General features: G+C 44.1%; 1 protein-coding gene across 2 annotated transcripts in view; it reads right to left on the reverse strand.

The window, feature by feature from the left end:
* Positions 1–22,329, reverse strand: part of CADPS (calcium dependent secretion activator) — a 173,426-nt gene that overhangs the window by 49,042 nt on the left and 102,055 nt on the right. For both annotated transcript variants that reach the window (XM_042880802.1, XM_042880801.1), the window contains exons 13-16: positions 18,914–19,101; positions 9,465–9,566; positions 8,584–8,647; positions 7,843–7,966 (exon numbers count right to left, since the gene is read on the reverse strand). In XM_042880802.1, coding sequence (XP_042736736.1) covers positions 7,843–7,966; positions 8,584–8,647; positions 9,465–9,566; positions 18,914–19,101 — 478 coding nt within the window. The remainder of the gene's footprint in view (positions 1–7,842; positions 7,967–8,583; positions 8,648–9,464; positions 9,567–18,913; positions 19,102–22,329) is intronic.

Genomic DNA, 22,329 nt, shown 5'->3' on the forward strand with positions numbered 1-22,329 from the left:
TGGTTCCTGATCGTTTCCAGCTCATTTAATTATTTTCAACTTGGAATTCTAGTGGCTTTTATATTCTGGGTTGAATCATATATAAAAACTTGCCAGCTCTATCAAATATGTTACTTGCTATTCCAAATGTTAGAATACTGCAATCAGGACTTGACCCATCTGTCATATAGTTTACAATATCAGCATAGGAAAAATTCAAAGAAAATAGCCTTTCCTTTTACATGCACTCAGAGAATAAATTATGTACTGTGAATATATTAACACAATAGTTTCTATTACATTTAATAACAGTTTTTAGCAGCATAGTGACTATTTTTAATAATTCCATTTGCAAAGAATCTGGCATATTTATCTGGACATTCTATTGCCAAAAGTCCTTGCCATTTTGATTGCATTTTCCAGCGGGGAAAAAAAAAAACGGGTTGGCTTGTGCAAAGTAGATTTCTGATTGCTTTTAAATCTCACAGAATTACAACACTTATCAGAGCATAATAAAGAATATCTGAGTAAGCCATTACTTAAAGAGTACAAGTTAGGTTTGTTCCTTCTCTCCATACACAGAGGTACACACGTACACGAACACACATACAGTGCACACATGCACACACACTTTTAGTCTTTTTAGATATGCAGTGATTTAATTCAGACTCATAGATTCAAGCTTCTGGTTTTGGAGTGGGTTTTTTTTTTTTTTTTTTTGTTGTTTTCTGATAGCAAATAAGCAAATCTATTTGCTTATCAATGGAGTCACCCTGATCTATGCTCAGCGTTTACCCAGGGTGGTTTTGTTCCCAGAAATAATACCTCTCAGCCTCAGGTGACAATAATAACTGTTCTTTGGGCACTGGGCTAATGACTTCCAGCCTAATTTGAAACATAAGCAAGGAATCAATTTGATTACTCACTGATGGCTGCTGGGCAAAACAGGTAATGCTTGGAAAGGAGATTTTGCCGCTGGCCTCCAGGAACTCCACGCCCCATCGCATCTCTGTGTACCACGACCCGAAATTGCCCCTAAAAGTGAGCCCACCTCTGTGCCACCAACCACCAAAACGCTCATGCTGAAAGAGAGAGGTGCTACCATGGGCCCCAGTGGTGAACACATTTCAGCCCTCAATGACATCCAGCCCCCGCAGTGTCAAATTGGCCTGACTTGTGCAAGTGTTTTCTGCCCCAGGGAAAAGTCAGGAGCAGAGAAGGATGAGGAGGAAGCAGCAAGAGCTGCTGGTGAGATTTGAATGCATCAGTCACTAAGATTAAAGGCAGGAGAAGCTTATTCCTCTCTAGCAGCCTGGCAAAGGGCTTCTCTAAAGCACTCTCCTGGACAAATTTGCGCATGAGACTGCATTTTACACCTCTGCCTGATATTTGCAAATACAACACTTGCAGAAACCTGAGTTACTTGGCAAGTAAGAGTTTTGGGGTTGTATGCTGTGCTTTAGCTTGCAGTGAGCATAACAGTTATATTATAAAATCAGTGCTACTTTGGGAATGCGTGTTCCATAAAATTCATTGTATGCAGACCACAATATATTCCAACTATGCATTTCTCACTCAGCACTGTGGTCTCTGTGAGATGGAAGGGCTAACACAACCACAACGCTGAGAATTAAACCTCAACAAGCAAGCACTAGCGTTGGCTTTCCATATTTCTCACAAGCACAGCTACCAACTCTGTGATTTCCCTGCAATAATTAAAAATATGAGCCCTGCCAAAGGCTTTGCTGTGTAAGTATTGTGTGCATCCATTTGTGAGCCAATCATGGCAATGATAGAGTTGCTGTTCTCAAGATAACGATAAAGAATAATGGACACAGCCCAAGGAGAAGGCGAAACAGCCTTTATTATCCTCATGAAATGATTCATGGGTGCCTGAAAAGGACTTCAGTGATGATAACTTTTTTCTCTTAAACCAAGATGCGCAATTAAGAAAAATTCATCAAAAAGGTTTTTTCAACTTAGAAGGAGACTCAGCTCTCAAAATTCAACATACTGAAATGAGAACCTCCTGACTTTCTGGTAATTATTCAGCTTGGTGATGAGTTCTTGCACATCCGAATTCTATCTCATGCTTCAGGCAGCAAGTTGCTCTGCGGTTGGTAAGAACCTTGTAGAAAGAATGCCGCAGAGCAGATCACTGCGACCCCTGAAGCTCTAGTAACAACTCTGATGCTGCTCCAAACATGTTTTATAAAGGGCAAGAGAGAAAAGCTAGCAATTTGCCTAACAGCTCTCTGTTAAACCCAACTGAATGCCACCTCTAGGAACCAAACAAAGCAGCAGTTCAGTAAGCAGACAAATGCAGGTTGCAGTTATGTCTGGGCTACATCAGTAGTAAAATGTACAATCTATTAACAACTTCAGTCTCCATTCCTGCCTCAAAGACTACCATTTTCCTACCTTTTGCACCCATATCTATTTGGGAAATTTCATGTGGTTTTCTTGTTGAGCTTCGTGCATTATCACAGTTGCTGGGGGTGACTGCTGAGTGATGGATGAGCTGATAAATCCCATGGCACCTCCTCTTATCCCAGGTTAGCTTAACAGACAGGTCAACCCCTACAGTTCCAGCACACTTGCTAAATACTGCAGATACATGGAACTCCCCAGGCTGAGATTCAGAAATAGGAAACACGAGTGATGCTTTTCATCCCCAAGGGTACCACAGGACTTTCTTTTACAGAGGCCAAAACCAAGTCACTGTAAGAGAAGTAGTAAAAACCTAAAAACCCAAGTCTTACACTAAACACAACAAATGGTCAGGCTGACAACTGTCACTATGGCTGGCACCAGCTCTAAGGCTGCCTGCACTCAGCTCCAGCAGGGTGAAGTGGCATTCATGGAAATGGGATCCCTCACTGCCTATGAACTCCAATGCAGTGCAGTGCACTCCTCAGTTCCTGTGCTTAGGGGAGAAGTCATTTTTTTCCAAAAGAAAAATGGATTCCCAACAGACATGAATATGCAGACCAAACACTTATTATAAAGTTGTTAGTTTTGTCTGATCAGTAATTAAAACAACCCACTAATCTTTAATTAATGGTTTATAGTTCTGTTTAGTGTTCTGTTTTAAATCCATACTTCTAGGTGGGGAAGATTACAATTTTTTTTCACGTGAAAGGAGAATGAAAGAGAACATCTGTGTGTCTAAGTTGCTTTCATTATCTTATTTTTCATCCTTGCTTTCAGCAAAACAAATAAAAAATCAGGTCAAAACCTACTCACTTTTGACTCCACTTCATCCAAGGAACTGATTTCAAGTTGAATCCTGCTGACACTGCCCAAAAATTTTTCATTTAAGACACTGGGAGAATTGTGGGCACAGAGCAGGGCAGCCACATCCTACCGCGTCCCTTTACTCACTCTGAGCTTTGAGAAGCAGTTGTATTTTTAAACAAACTGGGCCTAGACATGCCCTTTTCAATTCCTAAACCTGACACGTGTGACAAGCCTTAGCCAGCAAGAGAGATGCCCAGTGCAAGAATTGTGCCTAGCACACAACAGCCCACTGCAGCCACTGGAAACAGCTGTGCTTGCAATGGTTGTATCTGCAACTTCTGGACCTGTACCTCTTGTAGTTGCAGAGAAGAATTAATCTTCATTTCCCAAATACTCGTTTATCAAAATTGGTATTAGCGTCATGCTCTAGATCCAGAGTCAAATTTGACTGCAGGGGTCTGGGGAAGCTGGGGCAGAACAAACCCAGCCCTTCGCATGGCCTTTTAAAAGCAATTTCCCTTTGATAACAGCTGGAATCCAACCAATCCTTTTTTTCCTCCCCTCACATAACACAACAATCTACTCACAAAAAGGGATGAACAGTTCAAGTTTCAAGGACTTTCAAACCAGGACTGTGGCGTACAACAGAAACAAGAACAGGGGGCTACAGACCTCCAAAACCCCTTCTGAAGAGACAGGCACTTCAGGCACTTTGGTTTGTGCTGAACCTTTGCCTCACCACATGTCACCACAGGTTATAAACAAGAGACAAACAAGACTTCTGTCTGATCGGATCATTTGTTACACATTAACAATAAAATTGAAAACAAAACAAAACAAAACAAAACAAAAAAAAAAACAAACCAAACCAAAAATCAAACCAATTCTCCCAGTAGGGCATAAAACAGAAGTTATGAAAACCAAAAATGAACGTTAGTTTCATCAGAAATGTGCCTGCTGGGTGTGGTAAGTTAATGGCCAGCTCACCAACGTTTCTGCACCAAAAATGAGTTGCAGTTCTTTAGGAAAATAAGATACTTTCCTTTTACAAAGACTAGGTTGTCCATTAAAACTGTCTCTTAAGAAGAAACTCTATTGCTACAAGGTACTTCTAATCTACACTCTATTCTAAGGATGGAGACAAAAGAGGTTATGTAGACAGCACAAATTAACTCCTTAAGTATTAATGCATCTCCATTTTCAGCCTGAAGGAGTACATATCTTAAGGAGCTATGAAAAACAAAATAAATATAACTTAACAGTCCTAGCAATTTATAATGCATATACAATTGTTCACCTGCATCCTTTTGATTCTCTATATGAAAGAGAGAAAGCAACAAGGAGAGAAAAGAGAGAAACAAGAACAGATAGGCAGGATTAATGAGCAAGTGGTCCGCACAGCCCCCCAGTAATGCGTGATATATGACATTTGAAAATAAGGTAAGTTGCCCCGTCTCGCCCCCCGCCCAGCAACGTGGTGTTACCAAAAGAATCTCCTTTCACAGAGGTGAAAGAGAAAGCTGTACCAATAGGAACTAGGAGAGCACGAGCTCTGCTGATGTGCAGGGGCTCTCCGAGCAGCACCCGTGTCCCCTCCAGAGCTCAGCGGAGAGAAGCAACCCAAAAATCCAGGAGGAGAGCAAGTACAGCGCTTCCGCTTGAGAGAACGGCCAGGAGACATGTAAGAGCTGATGCACGCAGGAAGGACAGCCTCACATGATCTCATACGCAGGCTTCATTACAGATCGTGTACGCGGGAGAAGGGACGGCTTTTCCCCACGTCCTTTACCTGACTGCTAGCTCGTTTCTCCCCGGTGTAGCTGCTGCCCTTTGATTGTGTACCAGTGACAAGCACTTTACAAATTGGGGTTACATGGAAGCAAAGTAAAAATGCATTCAGGTCACAGACATAAAGAGTAACTGAAAAAACTTACAAACAGTCTGAGTTTATCACAAACAAATGGCTAAATTGTCTAACCTGTTTTAGGCTGATAAAAAGTGACTGGACTTCTCACACTGGGTTCACAGACAGAAGCAACAGACAAGCCAATGCTAAAAGACTTGAAGCAAGGAGAGTGAGTTTGTTTGGATCTGGACTTTCTCGAGGTAATGAGAACAGAGAGAGTGAGGACAGCATGGAGAGGAGGGTGGTAGGTACTCACGAATGGTTAAATCCATCACTTGAGAGGCCAAGCAGAAGACAGGATGCTCATACATTTCTCTCTTTTTCCCTATAAAAGAGGATTTGGGCATGCAAGAGGCTTAGGTCAGAGGTAAAGAGGTTATAAGGTTATAGGTCAGAGGAAAACTTCATATCAGGTTAAAAGGAAAATAGCCGCAGAGTATTTTGGGATACATACAGGATAAAAGGAAAAAAAAAAAAAAAAGGAAAAAAAAAGGGTTAAATTGGAGATCTACTGGATTAACCATTCAGCATGCCCATGAGTCACAAGATAGGTTGTGACCATGACTCTAGAGGTTTGTTCAGAATTGTTTGCAAGAATATGATCAAAACGTCATGAATAGAGGGAAATAGATTTTCACTGGTTTAAGGCTCCGAGATACTAAGGATTTCAGCCTTCAGTATCTAAGGCTTTCACAGGTATTTCTTCATAAACATAGCCTTGAGCACTGCTGCCACTGATTCTGTTTTCCACCTCTGACAAAACTCTTGTCAACACGTGGCTATTCAAACGTCAGCATTCGAAAGCAAGATTTCAAAACCACACACGGCATCCAGGGATGCACCTCACCGAGGCAAATTTGTTCTTTGCTCTTCTAAGCAACTATTGGAACACACAGTGGACTATGCTCATGAGAGAAAACCTGATGCATGCAGCTGGTGGATGTTGGGTTGTTTGAACTAACAAGCCCAGCATGCTTTGAAATTGGTGTTACAACCACTTTTATAGAAACAGGATAAAAAAGTGGCTGTGGCCAATCACGGATAAAGGAGGAGAAAAGCAGAAGAGAGCAGGTAGTGTGGAATGAACTATTTCCCTGAAAAGGTAGCTGGAAAAAAAATGCGTTGCTTCAAAGTATTCCCAGACCTAAAAGTCACAGTGCAAAAAAGAGGGCAGGTAATTAACACAACCAAGAAGAATTGAGGCACAAAAGGAAAAGTACACACTAACTGTTCTACTTTGGAAATGAATGCATTTTTACTTACAGATCATAAAGTTTGTTTTTGCATAGATTTATCTGAAAGAAGAGAGCAAATCTTACCAACGAGTTAGTGATATTTACACAGAGAACCTAAGGGAGCCAGCACTGGGTAGAAGCATCCATCAACAGAAAAGCTGCTTTTGATTCTCAGTCCTTCTCCAGCCTCTCAAACATATTTAAACATTGCATTTTACAGAATACACCAATTAAAATATCCTGTGAAGTTGAGTACTTTGATAAATTGCCTGATAATGCAGTGCTTATGGAACCTTCATTCCTTCTCTATTTTAGTCACTCATTACCAAGTCAAGAGTTGATAAACATCCTTTTAGTGCCCAATTCTTAAGTGTTTCTCACTGGATGCATAACAATGAATTCATTACCACTGGTACACAATTCGCATCGTTAGACAGAAAAAAAAAGATGGAAAAAGAGAGGACATGTCATGTACAGAACCTGGACAATTTGTCATACAACAACCCAATTTTTCACGTAAACAAGAACTAAGAAAAGATCAGAGGGAGCCGTTTTTTTCCTCCTCTCAATATTGTCCCAGAGGCATACAGTGATAATCTCAGCTGTAGGAAAGCTTCACATCACACATAACAGAAACCCAAAGTCTAGAGCAGAACATACCATTCATCTGGAACACACGGGTTTAAGCACTTGCAAACTCGGATACAGTTGGGTAGGAGTTTGAAGTTGGGAACAGCAGCCCACAAAGGTAGCAACATAAACTGATCAACATGTAAAGAACTCCTGGATCAGAGAGCTTCAGCTGACACGTGTCCTCCAGCAAGCTTTAAAATGTCTTTTTGATGGCTACATGTGTCTCTGGTCACTGGTTATTATTCTCCCATAACTTAAAAGGTCAATAATATCAGCTATGCCAGATTTAGAGTGACAAGAAAGAAATCTGATGCAAGCACAGGACCAACTGATCAATGACTGCTATGGACAGTGCAAAGACAAGGAAACACTCCCAGAAAAAGACATTTTAAATCGGCTACAAATGATTAAGCACAGATTAAACAGCTTTTCAGCTTCTTATTTTTCATTTGCTTCCTGAACTCCACTGTCACAAACAATTAGCTGCACTATACCTTCAGCTGCAAAGATGACAACCCAAGTATTTCTCAATTTGTTCTTTAAACCACTACGTGAGTCTGAATGATACACCACTGGCCAAATGCACTAAAGATATTAAAAAAAAAAAAAGCTACAGTTCCTTTTAACTGCTCCCCCTCTTTTTTTTTTTTCCAGAAAAAAAAAGAAATGTTTTACACAGTTTTCACTCTTAACTGCTTCAAAAGCAAACATCACAAAAATGATTCATAATCACATCAGTTTTATTGACAAGTGAATAAATAGCAAATGAGTTTCTTTCAAATAGCTCCCAGCCACAGTTGCCACCTAGAAATATAACAAAATTGTAATTTCACAAAGAAAGAGCCTTACCTTCAATTTTGGCATACTCTGATAGTCGAGTATAATTGACTAGAGCTGCTTGCTCCAAGCATTTACGGATGACTGTTTTTACCTCCTCTTGAGGGACTGGAGTAACTATGTCTTTCATCAGAACCTTGACACAAGAAAATCTGATTTGTTGTGGCATCAGGCACACATAACTGTTTTTTCTCCAAGCCCAACAAACACATCTGTTTCTGCCCCAGTGCTGCGTGGCTTTCGGGGTAAGCACACAATAGGCAGAACCCACGACAGGGTCACCTTGGCCAGACTGAGATGTGGCACCTACCCTTTCCCTAGCATTCCCTGTCTCTATCCATATCATATGTCATGCTCCAAAATCTTCCCATTTCCTAGGGCAAGACATTAACATTTATCCCAGCTTCCCCAAGGCTGGACAAAGTTTGCACTTCTGATGATTTGGGCTCATGTCTGGGCTTCGCTGCACAGGTTAACAACAAGGCATTGCTTGTAAGGGTCTGCAGCATGAATGCTCATCAGAGAGAGCTAGTCCTTATGCAGGCACAGGTATCACCTGCACTGGTGGTAAGGGCCACGCTGCACCTGGCCTCCAAGCTGAAGCAGGAGAAATCAAGAGTCCCATCTAGTACTTCAATATCAACTACCAGAATTAGACATCCTCTGCAAAACAACAGTTCCTTAAGCTCTACTGGATGGAAAGATTTACGAATGTAAGTAATTTTAACTACTCTTTGTCATTTTTATGCTTACCCTTTCCAGCAGTGATAGAGTGGCTTTTAGCGCACCTTCTGGACGGCCAAATGGAAAGCAGTACCTAGAAAAATCACAGCATGTTAACATCAGACCAGGTGTGTCAATCAACATTTCCAGTGCTATGAATATGCTTTCCCACATATGTTCAAGCAATTCTCTGGTCCTGATCTTAGTGTTCCTTAGTGTTCTTCCACTGAGTAATTTTCAGAAAGGGCTCATGATGCAGATGGAAGAAAGCAAGTCAGAATTAGGGGCAGTGGGGAAGGTCAGCTAGTTTTAGTTTATTAAATCTCAGTGTTACCTGGGGAGTTTTTAGGCCTCCTAAGGAAGAGTTAACCATCATCTCCTTGTGAAAATAAAACAAAGCTCCAGCTATTTCCAGAGGGAGACCCAGGTTCAAGGGGCTCTGGCACAGACCCTGTGTGCCAACCCATGTCACCCACCCGCATGTGCAACAGAATGAAGCTGGTGTGCTATAGGGGCATCTTATCCTTTTTAAGGAGGGTAGGATCTGTTGTTTCTGTAATATCGACATCCCTGAAGAAAGCCCTGCTCTTCTGTATGCTAGTAAATATAAATGGCTAATAACTGAGAACAGAAATAAGACAATAGGGGTTAAATTTTAGAAAAAAAAATCAGCATTACTCTGCTTACAGAAGCAAGACAGTTTGAAATACCCGTTTAAAGGTTATTTCTTTCAAGGCACTCTCCAGATAGAAACACGCTGCAGTGCAAGCGTCACTGCCCTGCTCAGGTCTGTGCTGCTTATGCAAGATTCCTGCAGGCATTCAAAACCTGCCTTTTGGCTTTCCTGATTAAAGGAGGGAATTTGGAGGAAATCAGTCCTCTCCCATTCAGCCTTGAGTCTCTGCCTTTACCTAAAGTGCGTGATCTGATTCTCCAGAAGCACACGTAGCCGCTCCTTGATCTCTTCAAATCGCTCTTTCTCATCCACGGTTACCGTTCCTATCCCATCCGGCCTGAAGGAGAAATGCCATGAATGACTCAGACTCCACCTCACGACCCCAGGATATCATCTGCGCAGCAAAGCACATGCTGCAGGTTGGGACACAGATGTCACCAGCCATTAGACCCAGGGCAGAGCAAGCTGAGACGCAGCAGTCACAGCAGCACAACCGCAAAGGTATCAGAGAGCAAGAAAGCAAAAAATACCCCCCTCTCAGAATGATAATCTGTATATGGACACCCTCTCCCCCTACCCTCCCGTATTTTTTTTTCTGTGACAAAAAAGCCTGAAAAATACACGAAAAACCAGAATCCTCTTACACATAGGTATACAACAAGGAGCACAACGCCAGCTTTCACAGCGGGATTGGGCTCATTGCTGGCAAAACGCGGACTTAATTTCTGCAGAAAAATTCAGCCGTTAATTTAACATAATTCACAGCATTAGGAATATTGACAACAAGCTTCTATACGAACAGAATGTAAAATTCTGTGTCACTGAATCACCTTATTACAATAATTTCTCGAAGTCAACCGTCTTCAATATATTCTGCCGAAACGTACCTAAAAAGCGGTAAGTATTTTTTACCTGAGTGATAACAACGAACAGGTTTTATCACAGAATTTCAGGGAGAATTTGCTACACCCTGGCATTTGCTGCGTGCACAGGACTGCATTGTAAGACCTCAGGCACTGGGTCTGCCTCGGGCGCTCCTCATCCATCCGTCACCGAGCACAGTGTGCAACGAGCACTGCTACGGCTCTCCCAGGCTGGGACGGGTGTCCCCATGCTCCCATCCTCCTGCCACAGACCCAGCTGTGAGCAGCCATGCCCTCCTTTTCCCTGCACCCAGATGGCAAATCGCTCAGTGGAGCAGCACGGGCAGAGGAGCCTAATCCATCACCAAAGGGCTCGGCGCGCCAGACAATCGGCAGCACCGCTTCCCAGCCCTGATGAGCAAAATCTGCAGATCTGTGTACTCCTGGGCAACTCCGCTGGCACAGGCACTCTTTAGGTAATGTCAGGCGTCTTAAAATTGAACAAATGTTCTTACTTAAAGGCCTCCTCCAGTGTTCGGCTTAAGCTGCATAAATCCTCAGTACTAGACTGGTTCGGCTATACAAAAGACTTGGCAAGGGATTACAAAGCTTCTAATGAACCTCCTGTCAGGGGTTAATTGGTTGGCTTTATTTTCCTCTTAAAGAATCAAAGGCCCTAAACTTAAAATAAAAAAATACACAACACAAAAATAAAACCCTGTAAAAATGAAAAGCAATAAAATCTGTACCATCTCTTCTCCTTGACCCCATATTTAGAAAGTTCTCAGCATTGCAAGTACAAACTCTGATATTCCAGTACAAGTGAACACAATTAAAACATTTCAGGAGAGTAACCAGCAAGCCTTATATGATGTTGACTGCATATTCTTAAAGCATTGTGTTAAATAAAATTCAAAACACGGAAAGAGAAAAAACACTTGAGTATCAGGGCTTGTACTTCAATTCAAACAGAATTTCATCAGAAATTGTTATTTGATTATTTGCCAAATTCAGTTGTGCATTAAGGAAAAAAAAAGGGAAAAAGATTTAGGCTAAAACTTGGATAAAATGTCTCATCTAGGGAACGCATTTCATAAACATTTTTGGAAGCGTGGATCTGGTCTCATTAGTACCTAATTAGGAATAGTTATTTTGAAGAAATGAGCAAGCCACGGGGGGAAAAAAATAATAAAAAAAAATTAGACATTGAGCAGAAATTAATGTCTGAAGATGCTCAATATATTTTTCTTCCCAAATTCCATCAAGTAGTTAACACTCTGACAGAGATACCCCTGCCTTTTGTTGTGCTGTGCACCTCGCAGTGCCTGGTTTGCTCCCAAGCAATGACTCGGGGCAGGCTGTGATACATGCTGTACATGAAGGGCAGGGCTGAATCCCTCCTTTGACTTTTGGCACTCCTGTACCCGCGACAACCGGCGGTGTCACTGGGTTAATTGTGTCAGCGCTGACAAACGAGGCAATGAAAGCCACCCACGCTGGCAGCGATTTGCTGGTGGACTGGAAACGGTCTGAAAGTTATGTTACCCTTTGCTGGGTCAACGGCTTCCAACAGGGAGACTTATCGCCAGGGCACCTGGGTGGGTCTAGGTGAGGTCTGCTTCCCCAGCAGACAGTGCTTATCTGAGGAAGGGCTGCTTTTAAGACCATTAGCCCTAAAAGACATAGTGAAGGGATTGAACTGAAAGCAAAGCGCAGTAATGTGAGAACCGCAGCAGTGACTGGGCATCCCGCTGCTGGTGCTGGTCGAGGCAGGGTCAGCACATGTCTGACCGCGCAGGCAGGCCGCAACCCTCCCACACTACTCATACCCTCACTGCATGTGAAGGGCCCGTGTTTCATCAGAAACAAGCACGTAAGGAACAGTGCAAACACCTGATGTGCCACCACCATCCGCGGCCTGCTTTCACAGCACCAGACCCACGTGAGGAGGCATGGTGGGCTTTGGAGAACAAAGACCAGGAGCAAACAGCCCTGCTTTCAGCTATGGTGCCCCTTGGCCCCCACAGCCCATGGCCAGGAGGCAGCATGTGGCACGAGGAAGGAGAGTCCATCCCACTGGAGCCCCCACACAGGACCCACACACAAGCGGCGTGCCGCTCCCCTGGACCATGCTCCAGCAAACTTGAGACAAGCTACAGGTCAGCCGTAGCCATTTTTGGAGCAGCGCGGATGTCTGGAAGGGCCTGCCAGGAGAGAGCCATCACCACTGCAAGGACTCCCTTTCTCACCCAGCTGTGGACTATATTGCATCTGACATGATGAGCATCTCTCGAATCTACCTTTCAAATTTTCGGCAAACCATTTTCTCACTGTCCTTCACAAAGTTGACATTTTCGGCAGCATGATAGGAAAGATGTCATGTCGGCTGCTTTTCAAGTTGTTGTCACAGTGGTTAGCACCAGTTCTGTCATCTTTGCTTTCCTCACAATCCCCCATCTTGAGCCATGTCACAAATAATAATACTTCCCATGTTTTTGTCAAATTTCAAATACTATCACCCAGCTGCACGTCTTCGGATTTACTAGTTATGTTAATCTTGTTGCTCATCTTCTCAGAAGCTGAAGCATTAGGAACTCATTAATTAGTGACAAATGCAGGATATACATAGAACTGGAAAAACACCACCGAAAGCCTTGCACTTAATTTATTAGCTGGATAATTTTAAAACCTAATTAAATATGCAAGTCAAATATACTTTGAAAATGCTATCTTTTTGAGGGAACATATTTATTTTCCCTTTTGCAAGAACACAAAGGGTACGTAGCCTAGCATTTAAGATTCACTTCTGTGCTCTAGACAATTCCATTACGTGGCTGATGGGGCTGAAAAAAATCCACAAGAGAAGTTCAGGTCTTACCAACTTGTTCCTGATGCTTATTGGTGATTTCATTTTTAACAATGATCTCCAGCTCAACCTTTACATTTGATATCTTATCTGATGGGCAGAAGCACCGACTCCTCCAGCAAGCAGCATTTCTGCAGCAAGGCTGGCTAAAACACAGCCAGAGGAAACGAATGCGCTCACACAATCTTAAACCGCATCCTTGTAACAGCGAGCTAAGCAGGGATGGGCAATGAGAAAAAAGCAAAGTGGTGAAGAATAGTTCTGTACGTACATGATTTGTGCAGAGCCACATATGACAAAATGGGTCTGAACCTATGGAGTCAGGTCTGCAAACAGAACAAACATTGCCATCTAAATGGGGACACCAGTTCATCTGATTCTCTACAGCTCACGGATACTCAAGGTGTGTGCCATAAGTTGTGGGCAGAAAGGGAAGCAGAAGGGCAAAAAAGGCAAGAAAAATAAATAAGGAAATTTTTAATTATAAGTAAACAAGTTTCGAATCACTCCTTCTGCTGCAGATTCATTATCTTGGCTCAAAACTAGTCAATTCCCAATGTAAATATTTCACACGAAAAGTTTTAAATGCTGCTTTCCCTATTCCTCATTGTTTTTAAGTTATAAACCACGAAAATAACAACACCAACAAAGCAGGTGGTGAAATTAAAAAAAAGGGGCTGCAATTTAAACAGCAAAAACGATAGTCCTTGTTTAGCTTGGACGGCTTGTGCAAATTCCAGGGTTAATTATAAATTATAATTAGGACCTGTGATCCTAAGGCCACTGCTTTATTCTTCTAGCCCCGCCTCCCCCCATGCCCTTTTCTAATTATACCCAGTGCCCCCCGGGCTAGTTATGCTGCTAAAACAAATATATCAAAATGATTTTTAACAAAGACTAATATATGAAGCAATAGCATGCATTTGTATGCAATTATAAATATACAGTATAGCTCCAGTGGGTTAATCTCTTTGACATAAGCCTGTACGAAATACCATGGAGGCTCACGAATGGAAAGACAGATCATCTTTTACACCTTTTATGTTTAACTTGTCTACACTTTTTCTACTGGGGAAAATATTGCTTACACGTAGCAAACAGATCTTTGCACGCACTGTGAGCCCTGGCATTCACAGCCAGCGAAAAAAAAACAATGTCAAAAACTGATGCAAATAATTTGATTTTTTAAGTAACAACTCAAATATAAAACACGTGCTGCCTTCAGCTCCCTTGCTGCTTGCCAGGTGCAGCACATATGAGCCATGCAGTAAACACGGATGATTAGCGCCTTGGACAGCACGTGTCAGGATGGCTTTGGGAGGCTGCCTGGCAGGAGCTCACAGGGGGAACCAGTGCTGGGCCACGTCAGGATGCGGGACCACAGCTGGGGTCCTGCCTTCTTACATCGCCCCTAGCAAAGCCGACCTGAAAGATCCCACCTGGCTACACCCCTTGAAAAAGCTTATTCAGCCAACACCAGTTTGGCCCAATTTCTCCTGGGAATTCACACCGGCTGAAAGCCCTTTGTTTGGCTCATTCTGCCGCCCGCTCTCCTTCCCTCCATGCCGCCGCAGGTGCGAGCCGCTCCGTCCTCCCAGCCCGCCTTCCTCGTGCTCCCGCTCCCTTCCACGCCAGCGCCAAGTCACGGCTCATCGCTTCCCATGTGCCATCCACACCCCTGACGCCGTGCGGCTGAACCGAATGGCTTCTGAGCACTGCCATCCCACACCTATTGCAACACATCACGTCAGCCCCGGCCGTGTGTCTGCCGGTCGCGGGCGATGCTGGATTGCATCCGACAGACGGCCGCCGCACACGCCGTGTCATTGCGGGGCTGGCGCGACACCGAGCCGGCACCTAACGAGGGGTTACGGTGTTATGCCCTGTGAGGTATGCAGGCAGGGCTGCTCATCTGAGCGCAGAGATGTGTTGATGTATTTAGCACTTCTCTCCCAGGACCAAAACGCGCTGTTTCGTTGGTTTGGTTTTTATTTTTAAAGTCGTGGTATGGAAATCTTGCCTTTATATGGGGTAGCCAGATACGTAATTAGAAAACAAAGGAAGAATGTATGAAAGTGTTACGCAGACTTTTTGATCATCCAAGGTCTGTGACAATAATATTATTTCTGGTTTTATGCTGTAAAACACAGATCACAGAGGGAAGCATGGGTCACTGACATACCAGGAAACTTAGCAGGGAGACTTGGGGGTGTCAGGGCTTTGGGTAAAAGCCACTGAACAGCTCACCAAGAAGGATGCTATCAGATTGCAGGAGATTCAGGCCAGCATCCTGATTCGGATAAGCTCAACGTCTGCTAACACTTAGCACACACACAATCAGTTTGTAAAAGATTCAGATTAGCAAGAGGACACAAAGCGTCCTTTTTGGTGCCAATCTGAGCATCTACAAAGAAAGTTAGACATGGAACTCTGCTTTCTTTAAACCGCATCGGTCCATTGCTTATGCTACTTTCTGGAGGACTGTTGGTAATAGAAAATGATAGCCTTAATGGTCCCAGGAGCACACAGACATCAGTAACCACACAGTCTGTGCTGTCGTTGTCCGAGTGATGCTACATGTTCCTTGCATTTCATGCATGCATAGACATCAGAAATCATAAAACCTCACATAACAGCAGAATTTCACAAAGGCATCAGCGGTACCTGGTGGGCAAGACCCTGCTATGAAATCGCTGGTGGCCACAGCAGTGAAAAGCCTTCAGTTCGGCTGTGTAGCAAGTAAGGAGGGACCAGAAAATGCTCGAGTATTCGGCAGTGAGGGCTTTCCTGCCTCTGGCTCCTGCCTTTCCGACAGCCTGTGCACAGTACACACAGGTATCTGCAGGAGGTGAAACTCAGGACAAGCAATTTACATTTAACCACAGGTTTTTTATTCCAAAAAGGAAGAAATTGACAGAAAAACCAAGGGGACTGTCATGCAAATAGCAGTGATTTGCAGCCTTCTTTTGGAGAGATTATGTCGGGCTTTCAGGGCTCTGAATAAGCTACAGGAGCCCAAAGGGAGGCAAAAAAAAAACAAAAAAAAAACCCTATCTAAAGCACCACGGCTCCAAACCAGCCCCAAAATCGCATTGTGACCGCGTCACCTGCCGCGGCGGCGGGGTCAGCCCGAAGCTGGAGGTGCAATGCCACCCGCTCCGCCTGGGCACGGCGGTGCCGGACAGGCGAGGCACCGCGCCCGCACTGCCGCCTGTCATCCTGTCAGCCCCGAGCTCCGGGCTGTCCCCGGCATCCGAGCGCCCCGCACCTCCCCGCTGACTGCGAGCGACTGTTGTCTCGCCGCCTGACCTTACACGAAGGCGATGCAAACAGACAGCCCACCTCAGCTCCATCACTGTCTGCTGCTAATACAGGAGATTGATAGCCACATGAAATCAACTCCCCGCTCGACCTTCGGTGCTGGGTGGCATATTCTGACTGACAGCCAACCTCATTCCGGAGAAAATCAAACTACCCAACTTCTTCTCTCTCTCTCTCTCTTTTTTTTTTTTTTTTTCCCCCTGTCTAAAAAGTGAAGTAACTTCTTTTTATAAAGAAAACCAAATCAACACTTTCTCGGTTTTGACAGAGGAAAGCAGCCTTTGTTAAACAGAAAGATGCCTCCTAACTTGAATCCTCCCCCTGCACTGGGGCCCACGGATGCGGTGGTACCCGGTGTACAAGATGCTCCATCAGGCACAGTGCTGCGTGCTGCACAGTCCCAAGCACGGGCATGCTCCCACCTCTACCAAATATACATGGGAAATTTTCTTCTATAGGTTGCTGGGCAGAGCATAGCCCCTGGCTAACCCTAGGCAATGGATGGGAATGGTATGTGGGAGGAAGGGATGCAGAAGAAAACCCAGCCCTACACACGCCGTAATTGCCAGTAAGCACTGCAGGGATAAATAATGGCTTCTCTGTGCGCTCTGCCAGCCAGCTCTCAAATGCAGGATGTAAGTGGCCTGAACAGTGCTCCGAAAAGAAACCACGACTCTTCCACTCAGCCACTAAGATTTCTATTAGTAGAAATGAAAGAAAGGGAGTCATATTTTCTCCTGCAGACCTCCTGTGGTTCTCTGACTTCCTGATAGCAGATGTCACACCACCCGGTTTCTGTACCAAACTCTTCACCACATGTGCCCGTGGTCCTGGCAAGAAGCACGATGCTGCAGCCCCAGCAGCCCTGAGACAACCAGGACATGGCCCCAACTGAGAGGGATATACCTCAGACATTTGGTTTGGACTCAGCCGTCAGCTAGCCATAACTAAGATGGAGAAAAGCACACAGTTCCCTTCTTGCAATATTTTAATCAAATCTACCAGGCCAGCTTCACAGAGCTGCATGTTTGGAAGCACCTGACTGCGTCCCAGCAAAACACAACAGCATTCACTCACATCTCTGGGAACTCACTGAGGCACAGCATGGAGTCTGCACATCCCATAGGGCTTAAGGCATCATGGCACCTTCAGATACATCATGCCACTAACACAAGAAGAGGATGCTGAGCTCTGTTGTGCCGAACCCTGAGAAGGGCTACACCAAATAGCCATGACCAGCAGCCAACTTCCTTTTCATTACACAGCTCTGGAAAACAGGACTTGGACCAGGTCCCATCTACAAACCAAGGGTCCACGTGCAGTTCCTTGAACACACCTGAATCACACCCGTCCCCAGTCCCTGCATGCCACAGCCCCGCAGCCTGCCCAATGTGCTCGGTGATCGAGGAGCTCGCTGCCAACTACAACACACTGCTGTGCACTGCGCGTTTCGCTTACCTTTTTGGCTCTGGATTCGGCTGGGATTTGGAATCTTTCCTTTTTTTGGACTCCTTTTTGGAATCCTTTTTTGTCTCCACTTCAGCAGCGGAGGGCTGAGACACTTTGCCCCCCTCGCCGTCTGTGCTTGGCTGTGACCCGCCAAGCAACTCTGCCATGTGGTGGCTTTGGGGAATGATTGGGATGTGCAGGGGGGAGGCCAGCAGCACAAGTGGAAGAAACAGAAGAAAACATGAAATAAAAACCACAAAGCAAAAGAAAAGGAAACTAAACTGAAAGCAAATAAGTGACATCAAAGAACAATTGGCAAAGATGGAACAAACAAGTGAAAGAAACTCATAACTGAAAAAGAAACTAAGGAAGCAAAAACTTGGTTTCCATGACAAGATGTATGGAACTAACTGCAAAGCAAGTGGCAGACTTGCAACGTGAAACCTGGGCAATGTGTGTCATAATTCAGGATGTTATTTACCAGAGGGTTTATGAAAACATGTTATTATTTTATAACACTCTTTTCTTCAGCAGCATGTGCAGGATAGATACCAATATCTCCAAGTATATAATGCAATTTAACGGGGGAAAAAAAGCAGAAAAAGAAGCTGCAACACGTTACAACAAAAATAGAAATGGAAAAAGTATAGCTCCACTCCCTGCCATCAAAGATTTCCCATATTTGAGAGAAAGGAAAGGGCTATTGCTTAAACTGAAATTCCTTTGCAATAGCAGCAGTTCAAGGGCTGACGTCACACTGCTGATCAGACAGAGGTGCCTGAGGGCTTCAAGCACTTCTGAACACTGAAGTTTGATACTGCTGAAAATTTCATTGCTGCAACTTGTCAGATGCCCTTGTGCAGTAATTAAATCAATGCAGGATATTGCTTACGCCCATTACGTTATATTCGACCCATGACTGTCACATGTACTTCAACTCCATCCTGTCCAGAACTGCATCTAGCAGGTGTCTGGGTAAGAAAGTTACCAACCTTCTTCTCTGGATCCTCTATGTGCATTTTTATTGCTTACATTAAACAAGCAATGAAACAAACAAACAAACCGACTATGCCACTAGAAGCGCTGCTGCCAAACATCCAGCGTGAAAACATATCCAAGGAAACCTATATCTGACAAAGTCATCCCTTGCTGGCAGGGAGCTGCTAGCCAAGAATAATTCCTTACCTGTTGCCATGAACATGTGATGCACAAAAGGCAAAGCTGTAGTGAAGTAAGGTGGGGTCAATCATAGCTCCGTTTTCTGCGCGCTCTAGCAAATCTCTGAGGTAGCAGAGATGTCTGTGACAGCCTCTCACTCCATTACGTGCACAATACTCATCTAGCACAAAGACCTGGCCAGGACTAAACCAGCCCTGTTTAGAAATAAAGAGACTTGATTTTAAATATAAGTTATTAAATACAAATGCTATCAGATTTGGAGGTGTAGTGGTCAACTGTTCTAATAAAGGAAATACAAACCTAAGGCTACTTTAAGAAAAAAGGAAAGAGGTCACTCTTAAACAATACAGTCTGCATATCATCACCTATCACAGCATATATTCAGTGCAACTGTTAACAAAAAGATATTACGCTACCATTAACAGGAAACGTCATTTAAAATGCTGAAAAGTGAGGCCAGTTCATGTCAGTGCCTAGCAAAAAAAAAAAAAAAAAAAAGAAAAAAAAAAGAAAGAAAGAAGATTCACACCTTTAAAGAGATGACAAAGATTAGATTATTTAAGCAACATTAAACAGTAATCTCATTTTGGGGAAGAGACTGCACATTTGGCCAGGAGTGAGAAGAGTGATCTTGGGGAGAACATGGAGGATTACAGCGAACAACGACTTCTCTTGCATTTGGCACGTAGGAACGTCCTGAAGATGGAGGAAGGCAGATCCACAGCATCAGAAAAGGACATTTTGCGTCGTTCTCATCGCGTACCCTTGGAGACGCGCTCAGTTCGCCCACCACCTGGCAGGCCAGCGCTCCTCGGCACTGCAGCAAGCACAGCTCTTCCAGCTTTCCTTGAGCATCCACAAACCTCCAACAATTGTTGCCCATCAGTCCTAAGGGCTTGGTGACACACGTCTGTGCTCCCGAGGAGGACTTTGTCCCATGAGAGGACTGCACAGCGCCCGGTGAATGTCCCGGGACAGCCAAAGCGTGCCTCTGCCTTCAGCAAAGGTGTTAGCAAGAACGAGAATATTCTTGTAGATTGCTTTTCAAAACGCTGCAAAACCGTCAATATTTACATGGAAATTTGGGTGCTAAACAATTGCTAAGACGCAGCTCTGGAATGCATCAAGCTGCAAAATCTTTCATCGTTTAATTGAAAAGTTCCTGCAGCGGGCGGGAGAGTAGTTGAGGCAGAGCACTGCCCCTATAGGCAACTTCTTTGCCACCCCATCTGTTACCCCAAATGCTACATCTTAGAAACAACACTGCTGTGAAAGATTAAAATATATTTTCTACCACTCAGATGACACCAAATCTTTTCTAGATGCCAAAATAGCTGCTTTGAAAAGAGTTGAAGAAATATCAATTAAGAGCTCAAAGACATAGAGAAGGATTTGCTCATCCTTATTGGGCCAACTCCAAAACAGATTGAGAAAAGAATTAAAATAATGAGGCGAAAATGATAGATATAGGGAGTAGCTACAATTCTGGGATCACTGGAAGTGCACATTTCAAAATGAAGATACAGAACAATGCAGATGGGACAGCACTCTGGAAGGCTATTTTTTGGGAGGGGTATATTTGCTTTCACTGCTTTTTACTGATATTTTTGTTTGCTTTTTGGTTAAAGGCTTTGTGCATGATTCTGGATGTCTTTATGTTGCCTGCTTGTTACATCCTTGGACCATCTCCTCACCTTGCCTCTTTTCTTTTAAGTCTTTGGTAATTAGGTACGGGAAAAATACCATAACTGCTCTGAAATAAGTGTGTGGATTTGGTTACCAGGGTAGAAATGCAGTTTAAATTGCTACATTTACCCAATATATAGGAAGGACTCGATCCTTCCTACAGGGTGAAATCTTAGCACCACTGACATCAATGGGACGGATGGCACTAATTTCCCTGGAGCTGGGTATCAAATCCATAGTTTGGGGTGAAGGAAGCTCGACCTGCTGTGTTCCACACTGCTCCCCTGCACCAGAGCCTGAGAAGTGCTAGCACTGAGACAGGAGAGATGGGGCAAATCCTCAAGATTGCTCCCCTGGTGCAACACAGGGAAGCCTGAGCAGAAGCTCATAAGTTCGGTAATGAGCCTCAAATCTTGAATCTCATGAGAGCACACAAGAAGCCATGGGAGAATCCAGACCAAGGAAAACCAGAAAGTTTCCCTTCGTATGGCAGAGATATGAAATAAAAAAAAAAACAAAACAAACAAGAACTGAACAGAGGAACAAAGGGTCAGGAAGTGCTGCTCCTCACAGCCTCAGAAAGAAAATGATCTAAGGTCTGATGAAAGGCTGTATTCAGATAAACTCCCCACATCTTCAAGCAGATCCTGGCTGTTGATGAAGATTTGCCTGGCACAACCAACTGTCACCCTACCAGTCTGGCAAACACAACTGGTAGTGACACACTGGGTATTTCACCCAGCATGGCTAGGTGTAGCTCAGTTTGGTCTCCCAGATGTCTTCAGCGGCACTGAGAAAGGCAAGTGGGCAACGGAAGAAGGCTGTAGAGCATAGAGAGCTCAATGATTGTGACTGAGAAGCTGAATGGCACTGAGATCACGCCATGCATCCCTGGCACCACTGGGGAGTGCAGCAGGAGCTTCCGAGCTGGGCCTGTCAGGTTTGGTGAAACACCGGAAAATTTTCAAAATGGTGGAGTGCAGTTTCTGTGAAAATCAGGAGTTTTGAGGGAAAATTTTCACTTGTCAGCACTTGCATTTTCTCATTTACCATGGAGAAAAAAAATGGATAATTTCATTTTGGAGGCTTGCTTTATGGGCCTTTTCACTCGACCCCTTTACACATTATCGCTACTAGGCTGGGCATTCTGGAAGATCACATCTTGCAATAAGCTGGGTGTTTTGATGTGAATTCCACGAATCCTGACACAACTGCTGCAGCAGGGATCCAGCTGCACGAGCTGAATGCTGGTAGTAGGTTGGGAAGTCTTCGGAAGAGTAGAAAGGCAGGCTCAGAAATAGCGTAAGCGTCCATGAAGATAGGAATGAAGTTCCATGCTGTGTGGGGCTGACATAAGGCCGGAAGAGTTGCATACTCTTTTCCTATCGGAAAGTCCAGGAAGAGCTGTGAAAGCAATTGTGCATTCAGCTTGTGGTCGATGGGCAAGAGCCTCAGTAAGCAATGCCGACAACGCTCTTCCCCTTTCCCAGCACAGTGCTCTCTGCCAGCAAACATCACTTCTGCCATAGCTGAGATTAGTCAGACAGCCTGTTTGTTTTCATAGGGATGCCTGGCTCAGCCAGTGAGTGGGCTCGCATTAACATTGTTTAACCTGGTTCCATGGAAGAGAGGCAAAGCTGAGCTATTCTCTGTGTCAGGGTAAGCCACTGTGTCTGGGTAAGTCTTCCATGGTACCTCCAAGTTGGCATTGGAAAATAAGATGTAGGACAAGGCAA

Source organism: Lagopus leucura, unplaced genomic scaffold, assembly GCF_019238085.1.
Source record: "Lagopus leucura isolate 7727_CA_CO unplaced genomic scaffold, USGS_WTPT01 Super-Scaffold_100028, whole genome shotgun sequence".
Taxonomy (NCBI): domain Eukaryota; kingdom Metazoa; phylum Chordata; class Aves; order Galliformes; family Phasianidae; genus Lagopus; species Lagopus leucura.